At 40.0% G+C, this 22,297-nt stretch overlaps 1 protein-coding gene across 4 annotated transcripts in view; it reads left to right on the forward strand.

Moving 5' to 3' along the window:
• Positions 1-2,025: 2,025 nt before the first annotated feature.
• The window catches only part of HMGN3 (high mobility group nucleosomal binding domain 3), a 31,506-nt gene continuing 11,234 nt past the window's right edge, over positions 2,026-22,297 (forward strand). Inside the window, exons 1-2 of one of the 4 annotated variants that reach the window (XM_033428585.2) lie at positions 2,026-2,220; positions 21,948-21,998. In XM_033428585.2, the coding sequence (XP_033284476.1) occupies positions 2,206-2,220; positions 21,948-21,998 (66 nt within the window). In that variant the 5' untranslated portion in view covers positions 2,026-2,205. The remainder of the gene's footprint in view (positions 2,221-21,947; positions 21,999-22,297) is intronic. The other 3 variants (XM_033428586.2, XM_004270096.3, XM_004270095.3) reach the window with 3 other exon arrangements.

Genomic DNA, 22,297 nt, shown 5'->3' on the forward strand with positions numbered 1-22,297 from the left:
ACTTGCCTTTACTGTGTGAAATGCACTTATATTTTCTATGCTCTGCCCTTTTTTCTTTTCCCTTCTCCCTCCCCCATCTTCCTTAATGATAGTCATGGTACCATAAAATGGTTTCATCTTGCTGTTTGAAAAGTGCTGGGGTCAGTGTAAGATTCCAACTGTTCTGAGTAGGAAAGAAGGGGAGAGGAGTTGGAATTGGAAAAGAGGTTTGTTTACTCACTTTTTCCTTCTTCCTTCTTCAGGAAGTAACTCTCTTCATTTATCCATTGTCTAAATTGGCTAAGACAGCATCCACATCCTGCAGAGAAGACTTTACAGTTTTAGAGGTTGATACATCAAAACAAGAGAAACACTCCTCTGAATTTACTGATAAACAAAGAGGTCTTTTGGGGCAATATGAGTATCAAAATAAAGTAATAATGGCAATAGATTGAAGCATGCCAAATATATAAAAATCCGTGAGTTCCTAAAGATATTACAAAAAAGAAAGTCATTGACCACTTCTGGAGTTTTCTAGGATACGAATTCATTACTCTGAAAATTAATAAAGAAAAATGTCAAGCATTAAAATTAATTACCTGATAATGTTATTTAATACCTATTTGTAGCCTCTGCATGACCAAAGTGGATTTGGCCATATTTGTAGCATAAGGTTTCATTAGTGTTTTCCTATAATGTGAACTTTTGCCTTCTAATATGATTATAGAACTAACCATGCCTAATTTTGCTTTTTTAAAAAAATAATTTCATATGAGTGGAATTATTCAGTATGGTCTTTGGTATTTGCCTTCTTTCACATAGCATTTTGTTTTTGACATTCATCCATTCAGGAATATTTTACTCCTCTTTATTAAGCTGAGTAGTATTCTACTGTATGTAGTTACCATAATTTGCTTAACCATTCACTAGTGCTTTTCCTGTATCTATTGAACTGATGCGTTTTTTTTTCCCCTTTATTCCAGCAATACGGTGAGTTACATTGACAGATTTTCAGGTTAAACCAATTTTGCATTCCCAGGATAAACTTAACTGGTCATTCCTTAAATGTTGTTGGATTTGATTTACTAAAAAGAACTTCTTTAATTGAAATATACCTGATGTACAATATTATATAGATTCCAGGTATACAACATAGAGGTGATTCACAATTTTAAAAGTTATATTTCATTTATAGCTACTTGATTTACTAAAATTTTGTTCAAGGTTTTTGTGTCTATTTTATGAGGGATATTGGTCTGTAGCTCTCTTTACTTTTGTGGTTTTTCACTGGTTTTGGTATCAGGGTAAGCATGATTTCATAAATTCAGAAGTGTTTGCAATGCCTGTTAAATGCCTTGCAGAACTTTGAGAAACATTAAATTATGCATATTTAAATTGTCATTTAAATATGTTTCAAAAATAAAATAATCTGTTCTGACCTTCTTCAGTCTTCTCTAATTTCCATAACAAATACGGAAGGTGAACTCTGTTCACCTTCAAGCCTGGTTTGAAGGTGGCTGAATTATTGAGTGATTTGTAATCAGATTTCAGGAAACTATTCCTAAGCAATTTTAGGGATTATTGTCACTAGAAACCTAGAAGGGGAAACCGAGACCCTTAAAGGTTGCCAGACTCTTCCAGATCAGAGTACCTTCCCACTTTCACAGCGCTCCATCACACAGCATTCATTACAAGCTTTTACAGGAAACTATATAAAGTGCCTGCTGTGTATACATTTACCTTATAAAATTAATGTGTCCATCCTTACTCTTTTTCTTCCTTATGAAGGCCTACACTTCCAACTGACACAATCCAAAAAGGGAGCGGCAAAACAATAAAACTACAGGATCCTGTGGCTTGGGGGTTACTAGTTGAACTGGGCATGCTCAGTCGCCAGGCAGATTTTTTTTTTTTTTTTTTTTTTTTTTTCGGTGAAGTGGAAACTACAACAGAGCGTACCGTGCGCACGGAGGTGGGCGTGCCCTCGTGGAGTTTAGAACGTTGCCGCAGCCAATGGGGCCTCGCGGCCGGCTGCCGGGGCTCCTCATTGGAGGAGCGGGGAGGCAAGCGAGTAGAGGGCCCCTGGAGGGAGCCGCGGAGGTTCAGGTCCCGGAGGCCGGGCTACGCCGAGCCTTGCGCGTGAACAGCTGCGGCGGGGGCAGCCTCCAGCGGCGGTGCCAGCAGTTCCAGCCCGTTGCTTTACTTTTTAGCTTCACCAACGTCATTATGCCGAAGAGAAAGGTAAGTCTTACCAAAAAACATTTCAAAGGCCTTCAAATTGCGCTAACAGCAAATCTTGTCATTGCAATGGATGGCGTGCAGTGCACTCGGTAGTTACTCGGGGGTTGCGAGTGTCTTTGCTTCTTCAGTGCTTGTTTTCAGTTGCCTGTTGCAGACATTGCGCCCTCCCTCTGTCCCCATCGATCTCTGAATGTTACTTTCTTTCCGGCGACCCGGCTTCCCTTCTTTTTGAACTCATTCTAGCCGGAATGGTTTCCACCTCGAACAAGAAGCAAAAGCGCTTTTCACCCCCGCTTCCAGGAGGGGAGTTTCCTCTTTACAAACTGCTAGGTTGCGGTTAGTGTGGAGGAAAAGCAGCGCGGGGTGGGGAACAAGTCCACGCATAGGGAGATCGAAAATGAATCCAATAAGTCGGGCAGATGTCGGGGTTATTCCCATGTGGGCCGTGCCCACGCCGGTGCGCAGCGATGGCTCTGAGGCTACAGGAGAGGGAAAGCCATGTTTAAAATAGCGCTCACTCCCCTGCTCGCCTGCGCTGCAGACCCGTATGTACCAACTCCAGTGTCAGGCAGGGCTGGGGACGGCGCAGGCGGGGCCGGGGTGGCTGGACTTGCCCGCAGTTGGCGGCGGCAGCCGCGGAGTTGGCCACACGCAGGACGGGACGCCGCCGGGGGCGCGCGCTCCGTGGCTGCAAAGGGCAGGGGCCACCGGGTCCGATGCGGGGACCCAAACTCACACTCGGTCCCGGAAGGCGGGGTCCGCGTGCTCCCGCGCCCCTGGGTGTGTAGGGGGCACTGGGGTCACTCCTGGCGGACTATTATGTCCCCTTCCGCACAGGCCCCGGACACCAAGTAACTCGCATGGGGACGCACGTTTCCCTCGGAGTCCGGCTGCGACTTGTCATTGTCCCAGGGAGGAAGGGAAGGCTTTCCTCCCACCCCGAGGCAAAACCGCTGTGTAGCGGCTGTGTCTAAGAAAATGCCTTGCCCTCGTGTTTCCAACGCTGTTAACCAGTGAGGGTGTTAAATCTGAAGCAAAAGGGCAAATAATATTCTGCTTTATCCGTTAAAGATGGTGGAATGATTTGTGTGTGTGTAAATGACTGAATTATTTTTGAAATATTGAAGCTTTAAAAATACAGAAGCTTTTGCCATTTTATCTGTCTTTACTAAGAATTTGGTGGAAACTTGTCTCCTCCATTTTAAAAAAAACTATTATTAAAAGTTAAAAAAAAATCTTAGAGTTTATTGTGCGCATACTATGTGCCTCATAGTGTGGGCAGAGTTTGATTTAACATCTAGTTTAATCCTGTCGTTTAACCTTGACAGGGGTATTCCATGGAACTGGGGCTTAGAGACAGGAATTACCCAAGGGTCTCAACAACCAATGGCTAGTACCAGAGATTTAATGAGATGCTGCAGGTCTAGAGGCGTTATTTGCAGACATTATTTACTCCTTCTCTTCATTTAGTGGTGGGTGTGTCAAGAGGAGTTTGAAATGCAAAGAGACTCCCAGCCTAAGAAGATGGATGGCATATTGAGTACTAATAATTTAGGTTCATTATTTAAACTTAATTTTTATGAAAGTATTGTTTTTGCATTACTAGAACGAGGATATTAGAATGAGACCACAATTTTCAGCATTTTATCTTTGGTTTAATGACGAAGCTGGGAATTCTAGTAGAGTCACCAAGAAATGGGTTGCTGAGTGAGTTGATGCCATCTCCTTTCTTGGGAATTATTAACAAATTTAGACAAATAGTAGGTTAGAGGTGCACACATTCTTTATTATAATGGACCCTGATGTGCCGGAATCCTTGTTGTCCAAGGGTCAGAGTTGGTGAAACCATTACTCTTACTTTTCCTCATTGCCCACCTCTCTTAGGGAAATAGAAGGGAAGAAAAGAAGAGCAGTAGAGGAACTGGCGTTTAACTATTGTTTTATTTCCCTAGAAGGCAGGGAAGAAGCTAGCCATAAAGAAGCTAGCCAGGCATCCTGGGACTAGGGGAAGACCTGTATGCAGGCACCTGTGTGGCATCCTAGGGACATCAGAGTGTTTTCAGAGGTGGGAAAGCTCTCCTTGATTAATAGAAATGCTCTTCATTTATACCCATGGCCAAAAGACCTGTACTGGTACCTGGCCAGGAGCAGCCACAAATTAAACATGGCTTCCATGGCCATCCCATCTCCAAGGCAAACCTTGGAGCCGCCTCATGGAACCCTGGAGGTCACGGAAACTTACATAGGAACCAATAGTCATTAGGTAAAGGCTGCCTAGACGCAAAGAAGAGAACTGGAGACAGTCTGTTTGTTGCTCTGCAGGATCTGTGAAGCTGGGGTATCATGTACATATTGCTCCACGATATTTTTCTTGGCTGCAGTACGGCCTGTATAAGTTTCGAAAGTGTCCCCACAATGTTTTTTTTCTTTTTTTAACCGTCTTGGCCCCTTTTTTTCAACTTTTCCCAGAAATCAAGAAAGGTTATTTAATGAGCACTGTTGAGGCTGCAGAGTAAGAAACAGCACTAATAAAGTCAGTAGAAACATCTGGAATCCTAGCACTGCTTGCCTGCCATAGGGATATGAAGTTTACCCTCATGGAGCTTCTGTTTAATTCAATGAGGTGATAAGAGTAGTGGCCACAAAACAGTTGAATGATATTAAGCCTGTATATATGTCCCAGAATACATAGTATAGATTCTAAAAACTGTAGGATAGATAAAGAAAGAAGGTTGAACTGGGGCCAGTCTTGAAAGTGTGTGTTGGGGGGGGCGCGGTTTCAAATATACAAAGAGAAAAGCAGGCATTTTCTGTTTTCAGGCATTTGGCTGCCTCTTCTGATTGTATCTCAACATGACCAGGCCTCAGGTATATACTGTACCTCCAAGGCCACAGTATCCACATTAATAGAAAACAGTCTTATGACATTTCTTTTCTTTAAATATATTTATTTATTTATTTATTTATTTATTTATTTATTTATTTTTGCGGTACGCAGACCTCTCACTGTTGTGGCCTCCCCCGTTGCGGAGCACAGGCTCCGGACACGCAGTCTCAGTGGCCATGGCTCATGGACCCAGCCGCTCCGTGGCACGTGGAATCTTCCCGGACCGGGGCACGAACCCGTGTCCCTTGCATAGGCAGGCAGACTCTCAACCACTTCGCCACCAGGGAAGCCCTATACAATTTTTAAAGGTTACTTTCCATTTACAGTTATTACAAAAAAAATTGGCTATATTCTCCGTGTTGTACAATACATCCTTGAGTCTGTCTTACCTTTGTGAGTTTTATCTATATCTTCGTGTGTGATAGTCATAACTACACGAAACCAAATGGTTTTTATAACTGCGGGAGTATTTTTTGAAGCAGTATAGCCCTCAGTGGTGACGAGTTCTTCAGTTAGCGTTCCATCCCTTCCCAAGTTGGTGAGATTTAAATAAAGTTGAGTTTCATCTATTCATTACCTAATGGGTGGTGGGTTACCACCCACTAATTCCTAGACTCAGGTGGTGGTGGGACAGTGAATGACTGAGTTCTAGACTGTTCTGGTCAGACATCCACGAATGCTTACAGTGATCACGCTGTTATGTGATGACCTGATGGTCTACACAGAGACCTCAGCCAGCAAGTCCTAGAGCCATGGTCCTGGCATGAGTAGCAAACACATTTTCACATCCTTCTTTTTATTTTTCCAGTTCTTCATCACTGGAACTATTGGAAATGTCTAGTGTATCACATCAGAAATTTTCTCTAATGAGGCAGTTTTCCAGGAATTTGCAATGTAAACCCTAGTCTCTCTTTACAGTTAAAATAAAGGTTTAAGGAAGAAAAGTCTGTCTGCCTCTAGCTTTGAGATTTGAAATTACGTTTTATCTCTTTTCATAAAGTAGAAAGGCCCTGGGCTTGGCACGTGGGATGCTTAACTAACAATACTCAAGGTTTCTGATTAATCTTTCAAAGGAGTATCACATATTATAACACCAGAGACAGATTCTGTAAATGAAAATAGAGATAACTTTGACTACATAAAAATGAATATGTCAGTATGGCAAAGAAAAGAAAACTCTGTTAACAAAATTTTAAAATTTATGAACAACTGGGGAAAAAGTAATTTGTACCACGTATCACTGAAAAAATTGTGCTATTTTAGAAAGATAAGGAGGCTCACATGTCCTTATGGAAAAGATGTATATCCTTATAAGAAAATAACAGACTCAATAGATGAAAATGTTTAGTTTTACTAAAAGTCAGAGAATAGTATATTATTAACAATAATGAGATGTGAGTTTTTAAAACCAGTCTGGTTTAAAGAAAAGATTGGAAGTGTTACTGCCCAGTGCTTAGTGACACTGACACTTCAGCAACTCTCAAGCAATGTGGATGGGGGTATAATTTCGTTTAAAAAAAAAAAAAAGCTTTATTGAGGTATGAGGTACTTACCATAAAATCTGTTCATCTATTCAAAGTATACAAATCAGTGATTTTTAATAAATTTATAGAGTTGTGTATCATTACTATAATCCAGTTTTAAACCACTTCTATCACTCCAGAAAGGTCTCTCCCATTGTTGGCCGACAGTCCCTACTCCCACCCCAGTCCTAGACAACCACTAACCTACTGTCTCTATAGATTTGCTTTTTCTGGAAATTTTATATAAAAGGAATCACACAGTATGTAGTCCGTTACGTCTGGTTTCTTTCACTCAGCGTAGTGTTTTTGAGGTCCACCCATGGGTTAGCATGTATCTGTAACCTCATTCTTTTTTAGCGCCCAATAATAGTCTACTGTGTGGGTATTCGACTTTTTGTTTATCCTTTCACAAGTTGGTGGACATTTGGATTGTTTCAATTTGGGGTTATTATAAATAACGCTGTTGTGAATATTTGTATGTAAGTCTTTGCACGGACATATTTTCATTCCTCTTGGGAAGTTTCCTGAGGGTGGAACTGGTGGGTGGTATGGAAGTCTATCTTTAAGAAACTTCCAAACTGTTTTCCAAAGTAATTGTATCATCAGTGAATGAGGGTTCCAGTTTTTCCACATCTGTGCTCATAGCTGGTATTGTCAGGGTTTTTTGCTTATAGCCTTCTAATTAGTCTAATTTACCATAATAAGTAATGATGATGAGCACCTTTTCGTGTGTTTACTAGCATAATGGATATCCTAGGTGAAATATCTATTCAAATATTTGCCCATTTTGAAATTGGATTGTTCATCTTATTATTGAGTTGTAAGTGTTCTTTATATATTCTGGACACAAGTCCTTTATCAGATATATGATTTATAGATCTTTTCCTTCAGTCTGTGACTTTTAAAGAAATTTTGTCTTGATGTCTTGCAAAGAACAGAAGCTTTTTAATTTTGATGGAATCCATTTGGTGTCCTGTCTAATACATCTTTGCCTAATCTAAGGCCACAGATATTTACTTCTAGAAGTTTTATAATTTCAGCTCTTATATTTAGGCTTATGATCCATTTTGAATTAAATTTGTGTATAGTATGAGATAAGGGTTTCAATTCTTTTGTGTGTGTGTGTGCGCGCACGTGCGCAGTGTGGATACCTACCTGTCTCAGCACCAACTGTTAAAAAGACCATCTTTTTTCCACTGAATTGCCTAGGCACCTTCGTTGAAAATCAATTCATCATAATGTAGAAGTTCGATTTCTATCCTCTGAGTTGTGTTGCATTATCTATAGGTTTGTCCATATGTCAATACCACATTATCCTGATTACTGTGGTTTTATAGTAAGATTTGGTACTGGTAATGTCAGTTCCTCACTTTGTTCTTCCTTTTCAAAATTGTTTTGGCTATTACATCCTTTGCACTTCCATATAAATTTTCAAATCAACTTGTAAATTTCTACAATATGCCTGCCATGATTTTGATAGGGATCGAATTGAATCTGTAAGTCAGTTTGGAGAGAACTGCCTTCTTAGCCATATTGAGTTACCCAGTCTGAATGTGAAAGGGCCTGCTATGTAGTATGCCATCCATAAATACTTGCTGAATTTAATTGCGCCAATATTGATATGAAACCTGTATTTGAGTAAAGGCTCCAAAATGCCAGGGTTATACATTTTATTCATTCCTTCACTCACTTCATGTTAAATAAACATTTATCAAGCATCACCTTTATGCAAAGTACCATCACCTTGGGAAAGTAAGCGCATTATTGTTTTTTCCAACCCTTTTTGAAGTGAATGAGTAAAGGCCCTTATTTGTAAGGATCTTTCAGTCTGACGGGGTACGTAATATACAGTCAGTGTTCATAATTCAGGGCAAGAAGTGATAATGAGCCACAAGAAAAACTATGAGCTCTGAGCATTCAAAAGTTTGGTCAGACTCTGTGTCCAAAGAAAAAACACTGGCAGAAAGCTGTTTGGTTAAAAGGGTTGGGGAGGGCTTCCCTGGCGGCGCAGTGGTTGAGAGTCCGCCTGTCGATGCAGGGGACACGGGTTCATGCCCCGGTCCGGGAAGATCCCATATGCCGCAGAGCGGCTGGGCCTGTGAGCCATGGCCGCTGAGGCTGCGCGTCCGGAGTCTGTGCTCCGCAACGGGAGAGGCCACAACAGTGAGAGGCCCGTGTACCGCAAAAAAAAAGGGTTGGGGATTATAGTTTCTTTTTTTTAAATCACAAGAGGATCAGTGCTAGTTTGTTAATAAAGGTGATCTCTGAAGTCTTGCTTTCTTTGAAGTAGAAGGAAGTTAAATTCAAGGCCGGTTCCAACATTTGGGGTTAGGTTGTGTATGGTTGCTACCCTCACTCATTAGTAAAGATTCAGTGATTTCTTGGCCCCTATGCTTTTCTGTAACCACCCTCTTGTGTTTAAAAGGTGGTTGTCTGGGACCATGTTTCTAAGTTGACACATGTTATTTGATTGATTACCTAATTTTGAATTAACTTTGTAATCCTTCTAATTCCACTTGACCATGAAGTCTTGGGTGGCTCTGGTCTTTTTTTAATCCCCCTACCTCTCCTCGCACAGGTACTGTAACTGTTTGCTGAACGAGTGCATGAATGAATTGTTTTCAAGGGAAGAAGGCAGTAACTTTAATTATTTCATATCCTTGTTGGGGAGATAGTCCAATATAGCCTGGCTTTACTGTTTACTAGCTGTGTAATTTAGGGCAGGTTACTTAACTCCTCCCTAAGCTTCTGAGTTCCTAATTCTCTGAGACTCGGTTTCCTCATCTGCAAAACTGGGCTAAAAATATGTTCTACCTCGTTGGGTCGTTGGAGGCATTAAATGAGATGGTGAATGCACAGTTCTTAGCACAGGACCTGGCGTGTGTGAGACGGTCAATGGATACTCATTATTGTAGTGCTGATGTTTTTAATTATTAAGAGAACTGCAGTGAAATAACAGGCTTCTGATAAGCCAAGCTTCCATTTTGTAGGACCAATGGTGCACAGATCTCACCCTGTACGGCCAGTTAACTGCAATTATAGGAGTAGGTAGTGTTTTTGAAAGAACATAAGCTTTCATCTGGTGCATTTTTACACGGTTGATTTTTCTCAGAGAAAAAATTATGCTTAAAAATATTGCCACATAACATTAAAATCCCCTTGGCAAATCAGTTACCAAGTGATCCTCTTTTCCTGTATTTTTTCCCCGAAAGCACTGCCTTTGTTTACACCAAAGTTAAATAGATTCCACTTTCCTGCAGGGTACAATTTGGAAATGGCGACTGAAGCAAACACCGTTTAATCTGTCTGCTTTCACAGTACCTGGTATGTTGAAATACGATGTGAGTCTCCTGAGTAATTTAAAAATCAGTGTTGAAGATAACGAACCGAATCAAAATGTTGAATATTTTCTCCCACTGGCTGCTTATTTATTGTACATTTAACTGCGTTCTTGGAAGAGTTCAGCGGAATCATGTGTGGGTTCCTGGTCAAGGTATTTATTGAGTCCAGTAGTTTTACATCTTGTGAGCATGTCCAGAAACAGGGCCATTTATATACGCCCAAGGCAAATGCATGTTCAGTCCCAGAAAGTAAATGATATGCATAATCAGAAGTAGGGAGATATAGAAAAAGGTTTTAAATCTCAAAATTGGTTCCAAAATTTAATATTTTAAGAAGAACTTATATCCGTAACAATATATACACATATTTATTCCCATTAAAATTTAAATAGCTACCACTTACTGAATACCTGGCTGTACCGGACCTGAGCTTTGTGCTTTATAGTCGTTAGAATAAAATAAAAATTAAATAAAAATATGTGAAGTTGTTAGAAATAAACCTGTGTGGCAAGTATTACGGTGCAATTTCATATTATTTCATTTTATTCTCCCTGCCGTCCTACGAGGCTGTCCTCATCTACAGTAAATAACATGTAGGTGGCTTTCTGTGACTCAGTCACTGTTCCCAGCACTTTGCGTTAATGAGCTGAATCGTCCAACCACCCGGTCAGGTGTGTGCTCTCCACACTGACATCTTCAGAGGTAGCGGATGGCCAAGCCGGGAGTGCAGTCCTGGCTGTCTGGCTCCAGAGCCTGTGCTCTGAACCACCGAGCCCTGTGGCCGGTCCCATCCACATCCACAGTGAGAAGACTGGGATTTAGTGCAATGAAGGCATTTCCCCTGGGTCACACAGCTGGGAAGGGACAGAGCCAGGAATTCTACCCCAGCCCTCTTTTACTCAAGCTTTTTCTCCTAACCATGACACCACAGTACTTCCCGTAAATATTTATTTCTATTGGCCTCGTGTATTTTTATTTAAATCAAGGTGCCCAACAAATGAAACAGGGAAGATTCAGGAGTTATGTAAATATGTGAGTGTCCATCTGTTTAAAATGTTGTCTTTATTAAGATATAGGCTGATGCCGTTGTTTCTAGGTACCAGTCATAGGAAGGTACCCCACAAGTCATTATTATCTGTGATCATGCCCTAAGGCTGCCCTCAGGGTCCAGGCCTCTGGCTTCTGAAAGATGTACGTTATCATGAAGCCTTCTGGGTGTTTCAGGATCTAATGGACTGTAGGGTCATACACAAGGTATATATATGACGTTTCCTCATCCAAGCCTTGGTATCTGAGTATTGAGGGTCTAAAACTTCATATTTTCTCAAATTCCACCATGAAACTGCTGGATTTACTATTTCTAAGATGTATTGTCTTCGTTAATTTGTTATATTTCAAATAATAGGGATATTCCCCTGTGACCAGAAACATGTAAACACACTTGCATATTATACAATATATTGAGAGGTTATAATGTAAATGTTAAGCCACCATTGCTTACACATTGGATTTTAAATGTGAGCAGGTGTTTTGTTTTAGCAGGTGCTAAAAGCCTCATAGTTTAGCAAAGCTGTTGGACCTAGAACTGGATGGAGTTTTATTTCACAGTCCTGGATTACCAAATGATTCATGTTTAATTACAAAAGTTATTTTTAAAAGATATAAAGTGATATTATTTTAAAATTATATCTTTATTATTCTGACCCCATACAAAGGTAAATACAAAGTTTACCCCAAGAGATTTTTTTTTTTTCTTTCTTTCTCTCTCTTTGTTTTTTCTTAATTGGGTACAAGCCGTGGCTTTTTACAGTACAGTACTGGACAGAATTTGTTAAATCCTACTTCGCAGGAAGTTGTGAGTCTTGGGCCTGGTGTATGTAGGAGGTAAACATACCAAAGGCTTGAGGCGATCAACGTGTGAAGCTTTGAAGACTTCTTCTGAAGTTTCATATATATGCCACATAATATAGTTTTTAACTGTATCTTTTCTATCTACTTCTCATTGCTTTCCTTTATCGCTTCTCTTAATTAAAATTTTTAATTTTACTGTTCCCCCTTTGAGTGGTCACATGTCCATCACATCAGAGCTAGCTGAATCATTTTGCAAAAATATAAGAAACATCATAACTGTGTTTATCATTTAGTAGAAATAAACTCATGTCTGAGCAAATAGGAAAATAAAGTCACTATCTGATAACGTTCCTTTAAAATCCCTGGTGTAAAAGTTGGAAGACTGGGGTCTAGTGTGGTCTCCACAACTCTTTATTGGGGGAAAGTCACTTGACCTCTTCGAGTCTCTATTCTTCATCTGTAAAATGGGAATATTAAGACAGTCCCTGTGTATCTCAGTGCTACTGAGAGGATCAAATACAGCAACAAGGTGAAAGTATACAGAGAAATGTAAAGTACTGTTAAAAATGATAGAACTGATTTGGTGTGTTGCCTTTACTTTTTTTTTTTCTGTGGTACGTGGGCCTCTCACTGTTGCGGCCTCTCCCGTTGCGCCGCTCTGCGGCATGTGGGATCTTCCCGGACTGGGGCACGAACCCGTGTCCCCCGCATCGGCAGGTGGACTCTCCACCACTGCGCCACCAGGGAAGCCCCTGCCTTTACTTTTAATAGTGAGATAAAAATACTTGTGTCTGTGACCATTTAAAAACCCAGAATAGTACATTTATGTGCATCTCAACATGTAATTTTTTTCCTTTTTTGTCCACATGCAATATTATTTATTTTAATTTTTATTTTTTAACTTTTTTTAGAATTATCTGACAAAAATTTATTTATTTTTGTAAGTTTAATCTTTTTTTATTTTTATTTTATATTGGAGTATAGCTGATTTACAATGTTGTGTTAGTTTCAGGTGTGTACAGCAAGGTGATTCAGTTATACATATATCTGTTCTGTTTCAGATTCTTTTCCCATATAGGTTATTACAGAATATTGAGTAGAGTTCCCTATGCTGTACAGTAGGTCCTTGTGGATTATCTATTTTATACATAGTAATGTGTATATGGTAATCCCAAGCTCCTAATTTATCTACCCCCTCACCTTCCCCCTTTGGTAACCGTAAGTTTGTTTTCTAAGTTTATGAGTCTGTTTCTGTTTTGTAAATAAGTTCATTTGTATCATTTTTTTAGATTCCGCATTATAAGTGATATCACATGATATTTGTCTTTCTCTGACTTACTTCACTTAGTATGATAATCTCTAGGTCCATCCATGTTGCTGCAGGTAGCATTATTTCATTCTTTTTTATGGCTGAGTAATATTCCATTGTACATATGTACCACATCTTCTTTATCCATTCATCTGTTGATGGACATTTAGTTCCTTAAAAAACTAAAAGTAGACCTACCATATGATCCAGCAATCCCACTCCTGGGCATATACCCAGAGAAAATCATAATTCGAAAAGATACATGCACCCCACTGTTCATTGCAGCACTATTTACAATAGCCAGGACATGGAAGCAATCAACGTGTAATATTTTTAATGGGAAATTGTGTCTTGCTATTCCAAGAGGCTCACAAATGAGGGGGAGTAGGAAACACTCCACTACATATTATGTGTTGCTTGGCTGGGTCTACAGGTTAAGATATTTCCCACCCTGGAAGCGCTTTGCTCTCCTAGCATCCCAGATCTGCACACAGTTTTGAAATTGGGAAAGCCAGCAGAAACGACTTAGAGTGGTGTAGTGGATGAGTCGTGAACCTGAGCCAGCCTCCCTGGCTCTGAATCACAGCTCTTCCACTGACCAGCAAGATTACCAGCTGGGTCATCTTGGGCAAGATGCTAGGTTATCTTGCAAGATGCAAGATTACCTAACCTCTCTGGCTTCAATTCCGCATTTAGACAATAGACATGATACTGTTTACCAACCTCACAGGATTGTAATGAGGAGATTAACTCATTCAGATCATTGTCTTGCACATGAATGCAGTACAGAATCCATGTTTACTGAGATAATGGTTGTTCCTTTGGGTCTGTTCTCGTGTCCTTTTCTAGGACTCCCATACCTGGCATCTCTGTCCTAGACACTTACATAATGTGGTTAGTATGTACACGAGCATCTCACAAAGTCAGGCAAGTGAGAGCTTCGGGTCCATCCTATTCGTTTTCCTCATGAAGAAACTCAGGCCCAGGGACATAAGATACAAGCCAGACTGGGGTCAGGCTTCGAACCTCAGCTGGGACCTTCGCCCACGATCCCATTCACACAACAGGGAGTAAGAGATAGCTGTCATGAAAGAGGCAGCTCAGACCAAAGAGATGTGTGAAATATTTTAAATTATTTCATATTAATGATATACTTCCATTATTAAATTATGTGTATTTATGTGTATTAAATTATGTGTATTTATGTGTATTAAATTATGTGTATTTATATAAGAAAAGTTCACTGAACATACTTGAAGAGGGCTTTTTCTTTGCCTCCAGTTATCTTTTGTAATGGAGTACAGTGTGAGATAGTTTCCCTAAAAGTATCTCTCAGAAAAGAAGAGTTGCTGTTTACATCGTTTCAGCCAAAGCCTTCTAAAGCAGAGTTCTTACTCAATTACTTTTATCTTGAACAACAGAATTTTATGTGGGGAAGACATACTAGCCTCATGGCCTTAATAAGCTCTTTGGGTTTATAGAAGTTGATGAAATTAATAGGCACAAGCAAGGAAGGAGGTAAGAATGAAATTTGATATCAGTTTGATTATTAATCCTTTGCATGTGATCTCTCAATCCTAAATGCTGGATTTTTAAGGGTTATTTTAAAGAAAGCAAGGCAGTATTGGAGGATCCCAAACTTACAGCACGAATGAAAAGCAGCCATGCTGATGTTAAACAATGGTCCTTGTGGCTTTGAATAAAATTTTCAGTGTCTGTTTCATATGTCAAATTCAAATATGTGAATATTTGAGTTTAAGGGAAGTACCTGGTATTTGGAAAACTTCATAAGAATTTCCTGGACAGTGCCTCCATTTGTGGAGGGGAATTAATCAAGTAGTTGTGTTTATGTGTTAACTTTAGCAGAAAAGTAAAGAGTTAGTTATGGACACATTTCAGTCTTTCTCGGGGTAGGTTGTTTGGATTTTTGTCCTAGAATGGTTTCTCCTCCTCTAACCAGCTTACTAGTGGACTGCCTTCTTTTCTCCAGCCTTAGGTTTATAACAGAAAATGTAAATTGATTTTAAAAGAAAATGTAAAGAAAAATAATCATAATTTAAACATATTGACCAGCAAGTTAGAGAAAAGTCCCCTCAAAGTAATACATTCCCCAGGTGAAAAGAAGTGGTTGTTGGTTTGTTTGCAGGGTTACGTCTGCTCCCAGCTTTCGTGCATCAGCACGGATAACCCAGGAGCTGAGACTGGATTTGTTCTATAGCTGCTGGTAGATGGTTACTTGAATTTCATAGGTACTCTAGGCTCTCAACAAATTCACTTAAGTTATAAGCAGTAGCCCTTGTCACTTAAAATCTTAGAAGGAAAACTCTGAGAGCCTACACTTCAGTAAAGACTATTTGGAACTTTAATACAAGGTCCAGAACTCTTTGCTGAGAACCCTGAGCCCTGCTCTTTCTCCTGTGGCTGAGAAATATGGCACCAGGAGGTACTAGCCTTTTGTTCCTAGCTTCCTGCCACACCCTCAATGTTTTTCTCTGTAGTGACAAACTTGGAGGCTAAGGCCATGTAGTGCTTGCTGTTCCCAAGCAACTGTTGAAGGCTATAAGGATTTTCTCATCTTCTCTGATACCTTCCTGAGTTTGGAGCGAGAAAACTGGGTTCACGACCCCCACAAGAGCCCCTGTGTAAGGTGGTAACCACTGTTACCAGGGGAAGGAGAAGCAGGAGAAGCTCAACAGTTGGTAATTTGTCCTGTTGATTCCTGTGGATGGTCTACAGAATGAAAATTCCAATTTTCTTTTCTTGGTTCCCTGAGAAGGGCTGCTGCTACAGTTATCTTAAGGAAACACTGTTGTGTCCCCTTCAGTGCATTTCCGTGTCTTCAGATGCAGGACCCAGGCATCTTTGTGAGATGGGAGAATGGAGACAGTGCAGTTGGTCGGCTGCTGAAGGAAGCCGGGCTCCCTCTGCCCGTCTCTCATCCTACACTCACCCAAGAGGGACAGTTCTGAATTCACGTTTGTAATGCTCTTGGCTTCCTGTTTTACCCAGCTCCAGATTCCTTCATATCAGCACAATGAAATGACTATGAATTGTATGTCTTGAACAGAAAAGGAAGAGGCAGTGTGTGGGCCAGACTTATAAGCCATTTAAGAAATACAGAAAACACTGGGACTTCCCTGGCGGTCCAGTGGTTAAGACTCCACACTTCCATTGCAGAGGGCATGGATTTGATCCCTGGTTGGGGAACTAAGATCCTGCACGCCGCATGGCTTAGCCAAAGAAAATAATAAAAATAAAAATAAATAAAGAAAATAACTGTTTTAAAAAAAGGAATACAGAAAGCACTAATAGTCATGGAATTTGTGTTGGGAGTAGATGTGGCACTGCCAAATGGGCTTTGCTTCCACTCCCCTACCCCCTTAATATTGGTAATCTTTTTAGGGGGTTTCAAGTACAGAAAAATTCAGGAAATAATATAACATACCTATTCACCCATCACTCAGAATTCACACATTTGAACTTTTTTTTATCCTATTTGCTTCAGATCTTTCTAAAAATAAAATGTTACAGATAAAGTTCAACTTCGGAACACCCCCTTGGTTCCCTTCCCTTGTCAGCCTCCCTGGAGAGAAGCATGATCATGAATTTGGTGTGTATCCTTCCAGTCCGTGATTTTATATGTTTATGATGTATATGTCACATATAAATCCATAATATTGATTTGTTTTAAAATTCGTAAAAGTGGAATCATATACCTGTATTGTTCTATGTCTTCTGTTACTTGACATTATAATGAATTAATATAATTTCTTTAGGTATATTATGATAACTAATATATTTGGACTTTTTTAATGACTTATCTTGTGGTTTCTATTTATTATGTGTTTCCCTTTGGTTTGCTTTTTTCTCCCCTGCCTTTGATTGTAAAATTTGCCTTATTCCACTTCTCCTGATTTTTAAGTTTATAGATCTTACTTATTTTCTTAAAATTTTTAATGCCTGTCTTTAAATTTTGTTTTAACAGAGTCTAAAATGACTCTGTGTCAGTATCATTCTCCAGAACAAAACCAGGACCCTCCCATGCTGGGGGTGAGGATGATCTGTTCCCCCTCCTCTCATCTTTTGTGGTTGTTATTGTCTAGAATTGTGCCATCCAATATGGCAGCCATTAACTGCATGAGTCTATTAGCCAATGAGAAAGAATGAGCTGAATTTTTAAAATTTTAGTTTTAATCAATTTAAGAACTGGTATTAGATTCCATTATGGAAAATTTTAAATATGTTTGCAACAACCTGGATATGTGAAACTACTATAAACTTTATGATCTCTAACATATTTAGAGGGTCAGGTACTCCTGGTGAAAACTTAACATTTGAATGGAGGTGTGCTGTAAGTGTAAAATACATGCCAGGTTTTGAAGATTTAGTACCAAGAAAATTTGTGAAATATCTCATTAATAATTTGGATATTGATAACATGTTGAAATGATAAAACTTTAGATATGTTCAGTTAAATAAAATCTGTTATTACAATTAATTTCACTTTCTTCATGTGGCTGTTAGAAAATCTAAAATTACGTGTTATAATTCTATAGGGCAGCACTAATCTAGGATTTCTACTGAAATATTTTTAAACACACAAAAAATACGTATTAGTATCTACAGGTAATAATTAGATTTGCCAATATAGTTTATACATTTTTTCTTACATATTTTCCTTCCATCTTAATTCACTTTTCTTATCGCTGAATTTGATTATTTAGTACTGGGTCCTTGTTGAAAGAAAGGCTCTGTTGGTAGTAAACTCTCTTAGTATTTGTATTCTGACATGTCTTGATTTTGCCTTCACTCTAGAATGATAGCTGGGTACAGGATTCTAGGCTGACAGTTTTCCTCAACTCCTTGAACATTGCTTTGTAGTTTCTTATAATTTATAGATGCTTGAGAAGTAATTCTTTGAAAATAATTCATCTTTTAATTCTGATAACTTTTAAAGATTTTTCTCATTTTCCTTGACCTTCTGGAGTTTTATTATGTCTCATTGTATTTGTTTGCTTTGTTTTGTTTCCAGTTTGTTCCTTGGTGTGAGTTTTCCATCTGGAGGTTCATGACTTCAGTTTAGGAAAGTTCTCACCCATTATGCCTTTGTTAGTATCTCTGTTCTCTGCTTCTGAATGTCTATGAGATACAGGTGGAACCTCGCAGTTAGCCACCATGTCTCCTAACCTCTCTTTCATATTATCTCTTTATTGCTCTTTCCTACATTCTGGGCTAATTCCTCAGCAGTCCGTGACAATTCATTATTTCTTCTACTGTCCCTGGTCTAGAGTTTATGTTTTGAGGTTTTTTATTTCAATGAGCCTACTTTAATTTTCAGAACTTGTAATTTTAAAAAAGTCAGCTACCTGTTGATTTTTGCCAAATTTCATGCTCTTGGCTGACTTTGGGTCTCCATTGGGTCACCAGGTGTTCAGTGATCCACCTGCCTGCCAACTTGCCCTCAGATCATCTCTCAGTGGTGCTTCTGACTCCCCCAGAATCCCTGCTCTGCCTTCTATCAGGCCACCACGTGTGTCCCCCACCCCTTGCTGGCTCTCAGCTCGGTCCCCATCTACTTGGGTGCTGAAGGAGCCTCAGATATGTGAATGAGATCTTTTGGTTAGACCATGGTTCTCTGCCCTTTTGACCATTGTGGGTTCTAACTGGATTAGCATAAGCCTGCCCTGTCTGGGGGAGTGGGGCAAGACCCCTCTGCCTTGGAATTCCCCACATCCCGTCTAACTCACTTACCTTCCCGTCAGCCCACAAGGTGGTTGAAGTACATCTGAGATCATCTGTGTACACCCCCAAGCCTCATTTCTCCCTTTTCTTTGTTTTTATTCCTCAAGATCCCTTGGGACAAAACCTTCGGGCTTCTCTTTTAATCCCTTCATACCATGATCTCCTGCTCTCTCCAGCCTCATGGCTAAGTGTTAACGGTGGACAGTGTGATAAGACAGCCGGAAACGGTAGGTCTTTCCGAAATCGTGTACCTGTTACTCTGTGTAACAAAAACAGACGACAAGGTTGCAGGGACTCTGGTTGTAAGGAAGTGTGCTCAACCTCAAGGCCCTGTTCAATATGATATATCATATTTGATAATTCAGGAGACTTATATATTTTGTTGTATAACATCTGTATAGCGATTCAGTCTGAAATGCTCTCCCCAACATCTGGCTTGAACGTAAACATGACCCTCTGAGTTAGATGTCATTATCATCTATCAGATGAAGAGACTGAGCCACAGTGATGAACTCACTGCCCCAGATCACACGTCTCCCAGGTAGAGAGCCACGACTGAAGCCAGTGTCTTGACCTGCATGTGTGCCACAGTACCCCACTGATCCCAGGGTGAAGGTCACTTGGGTCGTTCCTGACTTGCAATTTTCTATGTGCTTGTTCATAGAATGCTCTTATGGAGAGGTTGAGCTTTGCTGGAGTTGTATCTCTTCCCCTCTCCAGTCTTAGGTTCATTCGTTCATGCATCTGAAAGTATTAACATTTTCAGTTTTACACCTGCTTTTTTGATGGCGTCTTTCCAAGTTTCTCTTTTTCAATAATTTGCATCCAATACAAACATTGTTAGGTCAGTGTTTAGAGAGTGATCTTTCCGTCATATTGCTGTCACAAATCCACTGCCTAGAAGAATATTGAACGTAATGTCACTAGCATCAGTTTAAGCAAATCTTTTAATGTCATGTAACATCAGTAGTAGCTGTGTGGTGCTTCTTTAAAAGCCTATCAGTTACAGCTGGAGGGTACCCCAGATTGAATCTACTGAGTGGCCTGATAAGTGAGAATGAGAGCCCAGCACTTTAGACAACAGAGGATCTGGTTTGTGGCCAGAAGGGTCAAGTTTGTAACCGTGGAAATGAGCAAAGCCAAATGGCTCACCTAGGGATTCGATTTTCTAAGATTTTTCTGTCTCTAACTCAGCTGGCTGATACAGCATGAGATCTGTGAGCCAGACATTCTTTGCAAGAGAGTGGGGACAGAAAAGAGAAGTTCTGGGACTCCACCCCGTCCCCCGCCACCAGTCCAGTGGTTAAGACTCTGAGCTTCCACTGCAGGGGGCATGGGTTTGATCCCTGGTTAGGGAACTAGGATCCTGCATGCCATGCAGCATGGCCAAAAAATAATAAATAAATAAATAAATAAATAGAAATGTGCACCAAGAAATTTAACACAATTTTTTAAAAAAAAAAAAAAGAAAGAAAAGAGAAGCTTTGTTTTCCTTGATGATAGAGAAGATTCCATGGATGAGGGAAAAATAATTGGTTGATTTGGGAAACAGGAGAGAGCTCCATGGATCTGGGAGGTTCTGAAGAGAGAGGAATCGGTAGACGGTGGGTAACAGGCAGCCCCAGGGAAGAAGAGAAGGTTTACTGTGTCTTGAAGAAAAGCTTTTGTCTTTCTCAAAGTCTTTATCTACTTCTGACCTATGTTTTACATATTACTTTATAATCTAAGTGTTTATTTTCTTTGGCTGTGCTGTGCAATCTGTGGGATCTTAGTTCCCTGACCGGGGAATCGAACCCGGGCCCTTGGCAGTGAAAGCACAGAGTCCTAACCACTGGACCACCAGGGATTTCCCTATAATCTAAGTGTTTAAATTTAGCCTTAACTTTATGTGGACTTTCCATGTATTCACGTAGCCTAACTATTTTTAATCGCATTGCATTAGTAATTATATCGTTTATTTAAATATTTCTCTGTTATTTACTGATCATGTGAGTTGTTTCTAGTTATTTCATATTAGAAACAGTACAAACAAAACCGTATTTTTACAAAGTCTCTTTCTTTGAGTCTTCGTGCCAAAATTGGAATTACTGGGTCATTATATGATTAGTCCTAAGTGTCTTTTTCATATTGCCAGGATGTTCTCTGAAAATATTATATTAATTTACAGTGTCACCAACCCCAGCAAACAGTGGGGTTTGAATGTTTTTCTCATTTTATCAGATGAGGCGTTACCGCATAGCTGCTTTATTTTCCCAAGCCAAACATTTGTGCCAAATGTCATTTGCTCTGTGTATGTTTTCACCCTGGGAACTCCGTTCCTATCGTGTGTTAAATAGTTTTAATTTTCTAATTAGTTGAATAGTTTTTATCTTATTTATTGTCTTTAGCCAATAAAAATATATTGGGATAATTGATGTGTCTCATAAATGTAAGTGTATTTCCCCCGTTGGGAGTCAGGTTTGAGCTGTCGTGAGAGTGGGAGGGTGCCTCCCCCCCGGGGGGGTGGGGATGGATCAAAATCAGGAAAGAAATCGGCTGGCGTGGCCGGGCGCTGGGCCATCCTGCCGAGGCTGGGAGTGTGGGAGAGAGCCTGGAGCTGACGATGGAAAAATAGGAACTCCCGATAAATGTATCAAGTCATATCAAGAAATGGGCTAGAAATCAAAGCTAGGCGAGTATGGGGTGAAAGTACGCTTTTGCGCTGGGCTTAGGTTTTCCCTGCTCTCACCTTAGGGAAACAAAGTGACTGGAACATGTGTTGGGTCCCAGGCACCCCTGCTGCTGACTGCTGGGTCGCTGTTCTTTACCGGGCAGCAAGAGATCAATGAAAATTCCTTAGAGTGAATGTGCATTGAGAACAGGGGTTCAGATCAGTTCTTGCAATACTTCCTGGTATAATCTTAGAGCAGTTATGCAGATAAATGCAGTGTGTGTGGGTGTGTGTGTCTGTGTGTGTGTGTGAAACATATCCTCTTACAAACTTACTTTTCCCTGCATAATATCATTGGCTTATGTGGTCTTTTCATATGCATTTTCCAATTTAAATACAATTCACCGAAATTCTTTCTTTCTAGTCTCCAGAAAACCCAGAGGGCAAGGATGGCTCCAAAGTAACTAAACAGGAGGTAAGTGTATCTTTGAAATCCTGTATTATTAACTGGAATTTTTAATATCATTATGACGGTCTACATCTGAATGAATACTCTTCGAAACCAGATTGTTGAGACGACATAAACCAGAGATAAAAGTGTGGCTGTGTAGCCTCCCTTAGCCTGGATAGATTTCAGTTAGGGGCATTCATGAGGCATTTTCCACTTGCTATGTTGTTTATGTTTCTACCTGTTGGCGCTGCTGTCTGTTAAAAGGGATACTGAGAATTCCTTCTGGGCAAGGAGCGAGATAATAGGTAAATTCATCAAGGAGA

Source organism: Orcinus orca, chromosome 12 (assembly GCF_937001465.1).
Source record: "Orcinus orca chromosome 12, mOrcOrc1.1, whole genome shotgun sequence".
In the NCBI taxonomy this organism is placed as follows: domain Eukaryota; kingdom Metazoa; phylum Chordata; class Mammalia; order Artiodactyla; family Delphinidae; genus Orcinus; species Orcinus orca.